Raw genomic sequence first — 12,995 nt, forward strand, 5'->3', positions numbered from 1 at the left:
CAGAAAAAAGTAATTCCATCCAAACTGTGAGAGATTGATCAGAGGAAAATAGCAAGTTAAAAATATCAAAGATTTTTTTTATTAAGTCAATGCTCCCTGAATTTTCTAATATGTGATATGGAAGCTTAGAAATTCTTCTATATATTCACTTAAAACATCCATGCTTGACTTTCCTGTAAGTGTTTATTACCACCTCCCAAATGAGGGTGCTGCAAAACATCTCACAAAATTATACCTCTCTAAGAGTGAAATAGCTAATTATATTATTTAAGCATATTACTGTTAAGATGCTTTATTCTGACTAGGACACTGGCCTTTTTTGATGATTGAATTCTAAATTAGGTGATAGAAAGCAATTTGTGACATAAGTCTAGGAAGTTATTCAAGAACCTGAGATAAAAGCTGGGATAAAGAAACAGGATTTCATAAAAGTTTTTTTTTTGTGTGTGTTTTGGCTTTTCTTTCCTTCGATGAGTGTTCTTTTGAAAATTACAATCACTCATTATTTGGGCTACTGAAGTACTATATAAAAATGTATAACTAGTGTGGTATGGTGAAATAAAGAATGTGCAGCTATGAGTCAGAAAACTAGGATTCTAGTCTTCACTTTGTCACTAATTAGCTAAGAGCCTATAGATATGTCATTGAGCCTCAATTTCCTTGTTTGGGAAGCTGAAAAATTATATATACTCTATTTAACCTACAAGAGTTTTTTTTTTTTTTTTTTTTTTTTTTTTTTCTTCCTGTTTTGGCCGTACCTGCAGCATACAGAGGTTCCCATGCCAGGGATCAGATCTGAGCTGCAGTTGTGACCTATGTGACAGTGGCAGCAACACCAGGTTAACCCACTGTGTCTGGCTGGGGATGAACCTGTGTCCTGGTGCTATAGAGAAGTCACCGATCCCATTGTGTCACAGCAGCCACTTCTGTTTAACACGGTTTTTTAAAAGATTTTTTATATATTAAGACAATTTGAAACCTACTAATCATTATGTGAATAGAAAATGTTTTTATAGTTGCACAAAGAAACAACTTCTGAGAAATAAAATAACTTCTAATACAAAAAATGCACTATGTCGCATGCATAAATAGGTACCTTAAAGTCAATTCCTCCTACAAAGATGCGATTAGGGATCACTGTTCCATATCTTGGGGCACTCGTTGGATTATTCAAAGGCACAGGTGACACAGGGTTGGGGGATGGAGACAAGGAATCTGTTTGCGTATGATTTGATGTTTGCTGTAAGACAAAATTCCTTTAAACTCTTAGAATTGGTTCTAAGTTTTGATGCAGGCTGGAAGCATATACCTTCAAAAACGTAAGTCATTGATAAAATGTAGTATATTAAACTTTACTTTTATTCTAGTATTATGAAAATTATAGTTAGAGCTAATAACTTTTGGGGTCAACAAAAATACAGGAAATATAGAATGTACTCCTCTACAGAAAAGATCTTAAACCTTAAGTATATTATTTAAACATAATAATATATGTTAATTATTAAATATACTACGTAAATATTATAAGTATTAAGGAGGAGGAGTTCCCGTTGTGGTGCAGTGGTTAACGAATCCGACTAGGAACCATGAAGTTGTGGGTTCGGTCCCCGCCCTTGCTCAGTGGGTTAACGATCTGGCGTTGCCGTGAGCTGTGGTGTAGGTCTCAGATGCAGCTCGGATTCCCGTGTTTCTGTGGCTCTTGCGGAGGCCAGTGGCTACAGCTCCAATTCGACCCCTAGTCTGGGAACCTTCATATGCCGTGGGAGCAGCCCAAGAAATGGCAAAAAGACAAAAAAAAAAAAAGTATTAAGGAGGAGTATTAAATTCAAAAAGAAGTTTGATAAGGAGAAAAGCAGCCCCTGGATATCTTAAGAGCTGGCCTGGCACAATCAACTAGGCCCTAGTACTGACTTTTAGGAGTTGGCCTGGAACTCACAGCTAAGCTGTGGTGTTCTCTTGTTAACAGAACACCAACATTGGAAAAGACTACTCTGTAATTATGATGAATCAAGATAAAAACCATACCTTTCCATAATCACATGTGTACATTGACAAAAACAAAAGCATTGTCCAAAAAAACAAGAATGACCAAACATCTTCCTATCCTGGCTGATAATAAGACTGACTGCTCCTTTATCAGTCACAGCTTTGGCTTCAATCTATTCTTCTTGCCTTCTATGTAAAAACTGACATACCAAATCGTAGAACTGCTCCCACTTCCTGACAAGATGTATTTCAGAGGAAAGCCTTCTTCCTTAAACCCTCTCTAAAAAAGTGCTTACATAGCCTAAATCCTATAACAACTTCCTTCTAACACCCTCTTCTTGCAAGGCCCCATGGTATACGTTTTTCCTTGTTGCAACAATTCAAAGACGCAAATTTATTTTATTTATTTTTAATTTTTTTATTTTTTTGCATCTTCTAGGGCCACTCCCGTGGCATATGGAGATTCCCAGGCTAGGGGTTGAATTGGAGCTGTAGCCGCTGGCCTATGCCAGGGCCACAGCAACGTGGGATCCGAGCCACGTCTGCGGCCTACACCACAGCTCACGGCAACACCGGATCCTAATCCACTGAGCAAGGGCAGGGACCAAACCCACAACCCCATGGTTCCTTGTCGGATTTGTTAACCACTGAGCCACGACAGGAACTCCAAAGATCCAAATTTATTAAACTACAGGTGTGTTCACGGTGGTCTTTGGCTAAAGGACACTGACAAGTGAATAGACTGACATTTAAGTTCATTGTTTTTCAACTCTAAAGTCAAAATTGTAAATGCACTTGTCAATTTGAAAAGTTGACAAGTGATTTTGTAAAAAAAAAATTATATACCTATAACTCATATAATTTTTATACCCAAGAATTGAGATCAGTGCATATTTGTAAACTCACAATCCTATGTCAGGTGACTTAATTTAGATTTTAGTAAAAATATACTAACATATAAGCCTCTGCATAAGGGCATGATAGTAGACTCTTAAGGTACATCTGAAAACACACACACACCCTCTACCCCGCCAAAAAAAACCCCAAACTACCAAGACTTGAGAATAGAAAATTGAAGAGAAACCAATTGAAGAACTTGCTAATTATTTTCCTTCTGGGAACACTAAACAGACTTCTGAGACATTCTAATGCACTAAATGAGTGCTTCAAAAAGGTTGAAATTCAGTTTAAATTCTCTGGGAAGCAAATTCATGAAAGTGAATTTCTAAGTTGTTCTTTTTCATGTTTACTCACCTTTCACGTCATTGGCCAATAAAACCATAATCCTTAATCTCTGCAATATGTACATAGAAAGGACTAGATCATTGGTGCCTATGGGGGCTATGGAATGGACTTATGGGCTACTCTCCACAAGGGTGAAAAACACTCTCCTAGTAAAGAAGTTCATAAAAACATCTATTAAACCACAAAGTTATCATATTTAATAACTGCTATGTTGTAGATGTCAGTTAATGAAATTGGGAATCCCATCTTAACAGCATCCTCTCTGGGCATGTGTAAGTTATTCATAACTTCAGCCATTTTAATTAAGACATAGTGCCCAGGTTGGAAGATCCTGGGATGCTCAGTTTTACTTTTCTACCATGGATTTGTATTGCCAGAGATAACAGAACAGCTCTAATTAATACAATCTCTTCTTTCTGCCTGTTTAGAGAATGTAGAAATTACCCATTTGCAAAACTCAGTCTTTATTATTTTTCCATGAGAGGAATGACATGAATGGAAGAGAACAGAGTGCTTTATTTCCAATCTTGAGAAATCAGTTATACTGAGGAAAGAAAAACACCAGTTGTTTATATCCCATTCACTTCATTCTCCAGTTTCTAAGGCTCCTGTTCTAGTGCGGTTTCTAACTGCTTTTTCTCCTTACCACTTTCCAACATACTATATAATTTATTTACTATGTCTTTCCCTCTATAATGTAATCGTCACGAAAGAAGGGGATTTTGCCTGTTTTGTTTCTGCGACATCTAAAGTAGGTAAAGAGGGTGTTCAAATATTTGTTGAACCAATGAATAAATGAATAATTTCTTCCTGTTCATGATATGCTAACCATTAGCTTGTGGGCTGAAGAACACAATATTAATTTTGGCAGTAACAAGGCTCAGGTACAGGCAACATCGAAGTTCTTTAGAGAAGGCTAGCAATTCATTGAGGTAATAAAAGCCTCAAATTCTGCTGTCAATAATTTTGCGAATATATGAAAAGCTCCTAGATGGGTGCGGTTTTGGGGTTAGACATAAGGGTTCTTAGCTTAGTAAAACTTCTAGTACTAAAGAGTTTATTTAAAATTTCCTCCCAAATAATGTGCCCCCTCTGCCTCCGCCACTTGAGAATTAACCTCGAAAACTATCGTCTACTTTGCCGACGAAGACAACAGGAAGAGGGTGGGCTAACCGTCGCAGTCACGGCCTCCGTGCTCCTTCCCCTCCGAGGCCAGAAAGCTGAGGCGCTGGGGGAAACGGCCGCAGCGACAACTTCCTCGGGTTCTCTGGGGTCATCGTGAACTTGAGCACTGACTCGAGGATCCACCCCCTCCCCACCAAAGTGCGGGAGGGAAAAGAAAGCTAGCCAGCGAGAAATTTTGCCCAGCAAATCCGCCAGCAGCAGTGGCGGGAACCCTCGGGAACCCTCAACGGCACCGAGCCTGACGCCGGCCTCGTGTGCATCAGGCCCCGCGGCCCTGGCGTGGAGCGCGCTGATTGGCTGTCGGCGGGTCGCGGGGCGGGGCGCGGCGGCACGTTGCCACAGCGTCTCGGGCCTACTCGGTCTCCCGCCCCTCCCCCGCTAGGCCTGACCAGCTTGGGCGCGCACCCGGTGCTACAGTGTCTGGGTCCCACCTGAGTACAGGTCCTCCCTACCCGGTCCCCCTCAGGTCTCTCAGGCCTTCTGGTCTCCGCTGACCATTCCGGGAGTGGAGGCGTCAGTCGCCCCAGCAACTCCTCCCATGGGCTGCTGGGTGGAGTACCGCTCGAGTGAGCACTGAAGACTCAGCCTAGTCAAGTTTCGGCGGGAAAACTGTTTCTCTAGCCTGGACCCCATCTGGTGCACGGGGCCTAGCCACCCACCGCCTCCCCAAACCTCCTGGCCGTTTCTGAGGTCCCTCAGCCCGTCCACACCTGTCCAGGTCCTTTGGCCACACCCTGCCAACCCCAGGACACAACCCCACAGGCCTACAGGCGGGTTGCTCTTGGTGGAAGTCGATGGGGCTCCCTGTTCACGTTTCTTCCCGATGAACTAGTGGGCTGTAGACTTGCTCTTCCAGCCCCTCACGGACGGAGTCCACGTTGCTTTTTCTCCCCCGCACCCTGGGGCACAGCACCCTAGGCCCTGATCACTGTACTCACCGACCCCGACTCGGTCTCCATCTTTTTCTCCGCTCTTCAAAAGCCGGGTGAGAGGAACAAAACCGTAAAGTTTGAAAGCACCTTCACACCCAGAAGCAGCCCCCCGTTTCCCGACGGAGACTCTCTCCCCCTGGCGGCGACGGCGGCGGTGGCAGCTGCAGCGACTCAGGCTCGGACCCAGGGCCTGAACCTGCCACCCGGGGTGGGGGGGCGGGGGTGGTTGGGGTCGGGCGGGGGGTGGGGGCGGGAGGCAGGCGACCTCGCCTTGGGCGGCGGACAGCGGTGCGGGCGGGCGCAGTAAGCCGGGGAGGGGTGCGGGCGGGTGAGTTTCGGCTGTGGCTGGTGCTCGCTGAGCTGGGCCGTCTCAGCTGCAGAGCGTGCGGCACGTCGGGACGGGAGTGGGGTGTGCGGACCGAGAGCTCGGTTCTGGAGCCACGCTTGCCTGCTTTCGGACGGCTGGGGAGGAGAAAGCGAACGGTTATGCAAAGCTCCATGCACCGAACGCCTTTCCCTCTCCTCTCCTTTGGAGGAAAGTTGGCGTCTGGGACTGGTGAGAGAGGCGGAGGTGACCTCAGGCTTTACTAAAGTGCGAGAAGCCGGCTGAGGGGCGATTTCGGAAGAAGGCTGGTGAGGGGCGAGGAGGCCAGTTTGCCGAGTCAAAGTCTGACCCCCTGGGCCTGACGCGCCAAACTCGGGGGCTCCGGAGAAGCCGCGGACGCCGCTCTGCACCTGTTGTCGCCGTCACTCATCCTCGCTGAGCGGGCGGGGCTGCGCGGGCGGCTTGGCCGAGACTCGCTGCCGCAGCCGTGTCCAGGCTCCGGCGCCCGCCCCAGGCCCGCGCCGGCTGAGCACCGCGGGACCTCCGCTCAGCCTCTGGAGCCGGCCGGTGAGGGAGCCACCCGCGCGCCCGAGGGGTGAGGACTGTGCCACTTGGCTGGAGTGGCTCTAGCCGCCCTGGGATTTCCTTTGAAATAAGACTGTTTTGTAAAAATTATTTCTAAAAGCTAGCTGCCTCTTATATACCTATATCGCCAGTATAGTATATATATATATGTATATATATATATATATATGTAACCCGTATAACCAAGTTCTAAGAGAAACTAGATAAACTTCTGTAACGATGATGATTATAGCTTATCAAGGGCTCGCTTTGTGCCAGCCGCAGTGCTTTACAATCAGTATCATTTAATCATTTTATTTTCACAGAAACCCTTCCAATAGATACTCCTGTATTCATCATGTTACAGGTGAGCAAATGGAGATTTGGAGGTTAAGTAATTTGATCAAGGTCTAAAGCTATAGATTTAACCGGGGTCTTTCTGACAGCAGGTCATGATGTTAACCATTTTGACATAAAATTTTAAAGAATTAGGAGCAACACCTGTCAAAAATTACATCAGTAATAACTTTTGTATTCTCTATTATAAAAGTTTGACTTTGGGTTATTTTACTTTTAGGATATAGAGTTAAATTTGTTATGTATTTAATTTTTACTCTGTTCAAACATTAGCTCTTCATATTATTTGCCAAAAATGGGAAATATTTTTTTTTTCACTGAATGGAGGTCAGTTAAAGCATCCTAAAAGTCTTTATATGTTTGTGCATACAATTTAAGCTTATTTTCTCAGTATCTGTGGGAAACGGAGACTACAAACCTATTAAAAGTAAAATTCATATTCCAGAGGAGAATAACTTTGCTGTTCAGTGCCATTAGACATTATCTTCTTTGGGCATTTTTTTTTTATAGCAGTAATGATGGATTTAGGTAGATATTACTACAGTCTCTTTTGCCCAATCTTTTTTGCCTGAAAACACTTATTTTTGAAGACTGTATTCACCATAGTAGGTGTTCAGTCTGTGACACGCAAGTTGATCAACAACTGAGGGAAGGAACACTAATTCAAGGTGTTAGGATGATACACTGTATTTGCAGTTTGATAATTTTCTTTTCTGCTTTTAACTCTTAATCCTTAAAGCAATTTAAAAAAATTTTAAAATTTAGATACATCATGTAAGATTAGTACTTAGTACATGGTTATAGAGTTCCTATTTTGTCCAATACATCATACTGTGAGACATAAAAAGATGCACAAGATCAAACCTCTGTCCTTGTTTTCAATTTAGAAGGGGAGAAGAGACTATTTTTTTTTTTTTTGGGTCTTTTTTGCCATTTCTTGGGCTGCTTCTGTGGCATATGGAGGTTCCCAGGCTAGGGGTCAGATCGAAGCTATAGCCTCTGGCCTATGCCAGAGCCACAGTAACTTGGGATCCAAGCCAAGTCTGCAACCTACACCACAGCTCACGGCAATGCTGGATTTTTAACCCACTGAGTGAGGCCAGGGATCGAACCCACAACCTCATGGTTCCTAGCTGGATTAACTTCTGCTGTGCCATGATGGGAACTTATCATAGTTTTGATTTGCATTTCTCTAATAGTTAGCAATGTTGAGCATGTTGTACCTCTTGGCTGCTTGTATATTTTCTCTGGAGAAATGTCTGTTTAGGTCTTCGGATCATTTTTTGATTGGGTTTTTATTTTTTTTGTTGTTGAGTGTATGAGCTGTTTGTATATTTTGGAAATTAAGCCCTTGTTGGTCACATCATTTGAGTGTGTTTTCTTCCAGTACATAGGTAGTCTTTTTTGTTATTGAGGTTTGTTTATGGTTTCCGTTGTAGTACAAAAGTTTTACATTTAATTTGTTTCTTTTTAATTTTATTTCTTTTGCCTTGGGAGACATTGGTATGATTTATATCAAAGAATGTTTTACCAATGTTCTCTTCTAGGAGTATGGTGTCATGTCTTATATATATATCTCATGTCTTAGATATTGTATCATGTCTTAGAAATGTAAGTCTTTAAGCCATTTTGTGTTTGTTTTATTTTATTTATTACTCAATGAATTTATTACATTTACAGTTGTACGATGATTATCACAATCCAATTTTATAGGATTTCCATCCCACACCCCCAGCGCATCCACCCCCCAAACCATCTCCTTTGGAAACCATAAGTTTTTCAAAATCTGCGAGTCAGTATCTGTTCTGCAAAGAAGTTCATCATGTTCTTTTTTCAGATTCCATATGTCAGTGATAGCATTTGATATTGGTGTCTCATTGTATGGCTGACTTCACTTAGCCTGATAATTTCTAGGTCCATCCATGTTGCTAAAAATGCCAGTATTTTGTTTCTTTTAATGGCTGTGTAATATTCCATTGTGTATTTGTACCACATCTTCTTGATCCACTCTTCTGTCGATGGACATTTAGGTTGTTTCCATGTCTTGGCTATTGTGAATAGTGCTGCAATGAACATTGGAGTACATGTGTCTTTGTGAGTCATGGTTTTCTCTGGATAGATGCCCAGGAGTGGGATTGCTGGATCAAATGGTAGTTCTATGTTTAGTTTTCTGAGGCATCTCCATACTGTTTTCCACAGTGGTTGCACCAGTTTACAATCCCACCAACAGTGTCATAGGGTTCCTTTTTCTCCACACCCTCTCCAGCACTTTGTCTGTAGACTGTCTGATGATGGCCATTCTGGCTGGTATAAGGTGGTACCTCATAGTGGTTTTAATTTGCAATTCTGTAATAATGAGTGATGTCAAACATCTTTTCATGTGTTTTTTGGCCATCTGTATGGCTTCTTTGGAGAACTGTCTGTTTTGATGGGGTTGTTTGTTTTTTTTTTGGTATTGAGCAGTAGGAGTTGTTTATAAATTTTGGAGATTAATCCCTTGTCAGTTGATTCACTTGCAAAGATTTTCTCCCATTCTGTGGGTTGTCTTTTCGTTTTGTTTAGGGTTTCCTTTGCTGTGCAGAAACTTTTCAGTTTGATTAGGTCCCATTTGTTTATTTTTGTTTTTACTGTCATGACTCTTAAGAGGTGGATCTGAGAAGATGTTGCTGTGCTTTATGTCAGAGCGTGTTTGGCCTATGTTTTCTTCTAAGAGTTTTATAGTGTCTGGTCTTATATCTAGGTCTTTAATCCATTTTGAGTTTATTTTTGTGTATGGTGTTAGAGAGTGTTCTAATTTCATTCTTTTCCATGTGGCTGTCCAGTTTTCTCAGCACCACTTATTGAACAAGCTGTCCTTTCTCCATTGTATGTGCTTGCCTTCTTTGTCATAGATTAGTTGGCTGTAGGTGCATGGGTTTAATTCTGGGCTTTCTATCCTGTTCCACTGATTTGTATTTCTGTCTTTGTGCCAATACCGTACGGTTTTGATGACTGTTGCTTTGTAGTATAGTCTGAAGTCCGGGAGCCTGATTCCTCCAGCTCCATTTTTCTTTTTCAGGATGTCTTTGGCTATCCTGGGTCTTTTGTGCTTCCAAACAAACTTTAAAATATGTTGTTCAAGTTCTGTGAAAAATGTCCTTGGTAATTTGATAGGGATTGCATTGAATCTGTAGATTCTCTTGGGTAATATAGCCATTTTGATAATATTGACTCTTCCAATCCTCGAGCATGGAGTATCTTTCCATCTATTTGTGTCATCTTTGATTTCATTCATCAGTGTCTTACAGTTTTCAGAGGACAGGTCTTTTATCTCTTTAAGTAGGTTTACTCCTAGGTATTTTATTCTTTTGGTTTGATGATCAACGGGGGATTGCTTCCCCAATTTCTCTTTCTGCTCTCTCATTGTTAGTATATAGAAATGCCATCGATTTCTGTGTATTAATTTTGTATCCTGTGATTTTGCAAAATTCATGGATGAACGCTAACAGTTTTCTGGTAGAGTCCTTGGGATTTTCTAGGTATAGTATCATGTCGTCTGCAGATAGTGATAGTTTTACTTCTTCCTTTCCAATTTGGATTCGTTTTATCTCTTTTACCTCTCTGATTGCTGTGGCTAGGACTTCCAGAACTATGTTGAAGAGTAGTGGTGAGAGCGGACATCCTTGTCTTGTTCCTGATCTCAGGGGGAATTCTTTCAGCTTTTCACCATTGAGAATGATGTTTGCTGTGGGTTTATCATATACGGCCTTAATTATGTGGAGGTAGGTTCCGGCTCTGCCCACTTTCTGAAGGGTTTTTATCAGAAATGGGTGTTGGATTTTGTCAAAGGCTTTTTCAGCGTCTATTGAGAGGATCATATGATTTTTATTCTGCAGTTGGTTAATGTGGTGTATCACACTGATGGATTTGTGGATATTGAAGAACCCTTGCACCCCTGGGATAAATCCCACTTGATCATGATGTACAATCCTTTTAATGTATTATTGGATGCGGTTTGCTAGTATTTTGTTGAGGATTTTTGCATTGATGTTCATCAGTGAAATTGGCCTGTAGTTTTCTTTTTTGTGTGTGGTATCTTTGTTTGGTTTTGGTGTCAGGGTAATGGTGACCTCATAGAATGAGTTTGGGAGTATCCCTTCCTCTGCAATTTTTTGGAATAGTTTCAGAAGGATAGGCGTTAGCTCTTCTCTAAATGTTTGATAGAATTCGCCTGTGAAGCCGTCTGGTCCTGGACTTCTGTTTGTTGGAAGTTTTTTAATCACAGTTTCAATTTCAGTTCTTGTGATTGGTCCGTTCATCTTTTCTGTTTCATCTTGGTTTAGTCTTGGAGGATTGTACCTTTCTAAGAATTTGTCCATTTCTTCTAGGTTTTCCATTTTATTGGCGTATAGTTGCAATAGTAGTCTCTTATGTTCCTTTGTATTTCTGTGATGTCCGTTGTTACTTGTCCTTTTTCGTTTCTGATTTTATTGATTTGAGTCCTCTCTCTTTTTTTCTTGAGAAGTCTAAGGGTTTATCAATTTTGTTGATCTTTTCAAAGAACTAGCTTTTCGTTTCACTTTTCTATGGTTTTCTTTGTTTCTTTTTCATTGATTTCTGCTCTGATCTTTATGATTTCCTTCCTTCTACTAACTTTAGGTCTTGTCTGTTCTTCTCTCTCAAGCTGCTTTAGATGTAACGTTAGCTTGTTTATTTGGGCTTTTTCTTGTTTCCTGAGATGGGCTTGTATTGCTATAAACTTTCCTCTTAGAACGGCTTTTGCTGCATCCCATAGGTTTTGGAGTGTCGTATCTTCGTAGTCATTTGTTGCTAGTTATTTTTTTAATTTCCTCTTTGATGTCTTCTGTGATCCATTGGTTGTTCAGTAGCATGTTGTTGAGTGTCCCGTGTTTGTGTTTTTTGCAATATTTTTCTTGTTGTTGATGTCCAGTTGTATAGCGTTGTGGTTGGAAAAGATGCTCGATATGATTTCAATTTTCTTAAAGTTACTGAGGTTGGATTTGTAGCCCAGGATGTGATCAATCCTAGAGAATGTTCCATGTGCACTTGAGAAGAATGTGTATTCTGTTGCTTTTGGATGGAATGTCCTATAAATATCTATTAAGTCCATCTGGTCTAATGCTTCATTTCAGGGCCTGTGTTTCCTTACTGATTTTCTGTCTGGATGATCTGTCCATTGCTGTAAGTGGGGTGTTGAGTCCCCCAGTGTTATTGTGTTATTGTGGCTCTGTCCTTTTAAGGTTGTAAGCCGTTGCTTTATATGTTGTGGTGAACCTATGTTGGGTGCGTAGATATTTAAAATTGTTATATCTTCTTCTTGGATTGATCCTTTGATCATTACGTAGTGACTTTCCTTGTCCCTTAAAATATTCTTTATTTTAAAGTCTATTTTGTCTGATATGAGTATTGCTACTCCAGCTTTCTTTTGATTCCCGTTTGCATGGAATATTTTCTTCCATCCTCTCACGTTCAATTCGTGTGTGTCCCTAGAAGTGAAGTGGGTCTCTTGAAGACAGCATATATATGGGTCTTGTTTTTGTATCCATTCAGCCAGTCTGTGTGTTTTGGTTGGGGCATTTAGTCCATTAACATTTAAGGTAATTATTGATATGTATGTTCTTATTTCCATTTTATTAATTGCTTTGGATTTGTTTTTGTTGCTCTTTTTTCTTCCCTTCTTTTCTCGTTCCCTCCTCTTCTGGTTTGATGACCATCTTTAGTGTTGTATTTGAGTTGATTTTTCTTTGTGTATGAATTGTAGATTTTTGGTTTGCAGTTATTCTGAAGTTTTGATATGACAGTCCATATATATATATGAGATTGTTTTAAGTTGTTGGTCTCTTAATTGCAAGTGCATCTCCAGTGTCCTGCATTTGTACCCACCTCTTCTCAAGATTTCTGATTTTGGTGGCATAATTGTGCATGGATGATTTCGTATCTTTACTGTGTATATACTGTTACTGGTGAGCCTTTTCATTTGTCATATTTTTGTTTATGGTTGTGGCCTTTTCTTTTCTGCCTAGAGAAGTTCCTTTAGTATTTGTTGTAAGGTTGGTTTAGTGTTGCTGAATTCTCTCAGCTTTTGCTTATCTGTGAATTTTTGTGTGTGTGTGTCTTTTTGCCATTTCTTGGGCCATTCCTATGGCATATGGATGTTCCCAGGCTAGGGGTATAATTGGAGCTGTAGCCACCGGCCTAAGCCAGAGCCACACAATGCAGGATCCGAGCTGCGTCTGCAACCTACACCACTGCTCACAGCAACGCCGGATCCCCAACCCACTGATCAAGGCCAGGGATTGAACCTGCAGCCTCATGGTTCCTAGTCATATTCGTTAACCACTGAGCCATGATGTGAACTCCTCTGTGAAGGTTTTGATTTCTCCTTCAAATCTGAATGAGAG

The 12,995-nt window shown here is 41.3% G+C and overlaps 2 protein-coding genes across 3 annotated transcripts in view; one reads left to right on the forward strand and one right to left on the reverse strand.

Annotated features, from left to right (window-relative positions):
- BOLL (boule homolog, RNA binding protein) overlaps nt 1–6,073 on the reverse strand; it is a 66,841-nt gene extending 60,768 nt beyond the window's left edge. Inside the window, exons 1-2 of one of the 2 annotated variants that reach the window (XM_021075731.1) lie at nt 5,355–6,073; nt 1,097–1,240 (exon numbers count right to left, since the gene is read on the reverse strand). In XM_021075731.1, coding sequence (XP_020931390.1) covers nt 1,097–1,240; nt 5,355–5,375 — 165 coding nt within the window. In that variant the 5' untranslated portion in view covers nt 5,376–6,073. The remainder of the gene's footprint in view (nt 1–1,096; nt 1,241–5,354) is intronic. The other variant, XM_005672047.3, reaches the window with a different exon arrangement.
- PLCL1 (phospholipase C like 1) overlaps nt 6,177–12,995 on the forward strand; it is an 821,890-nt gene continuing 815,071 nt past the window's right edge. Inside the window, exons 1-2 of the mRNA XM_003133565.5 lie at nt 6,177–6,268; nt 6,564–6,604. The gene's annotated coding sequence lies outside the window, so the exon portion shown is untranslated. The remainder of the gene's footprint in view (nt 6,269–6,563; nt 6,605–12,995) is intronic.

Source organism: Sus scrofa, chromosome 15, assembly GCF_000003025.6.
Source record: "Sus scrofa isolate TJ Tabasco breed Duroc chromosome 15, Sscrofa11.1, whole genome shotgun sequence".
NCBI lineage: Eukaryota > Metazoa > Chordata > Mammalia > Artiodactyla > Suidae > Sus > Sus scrofa.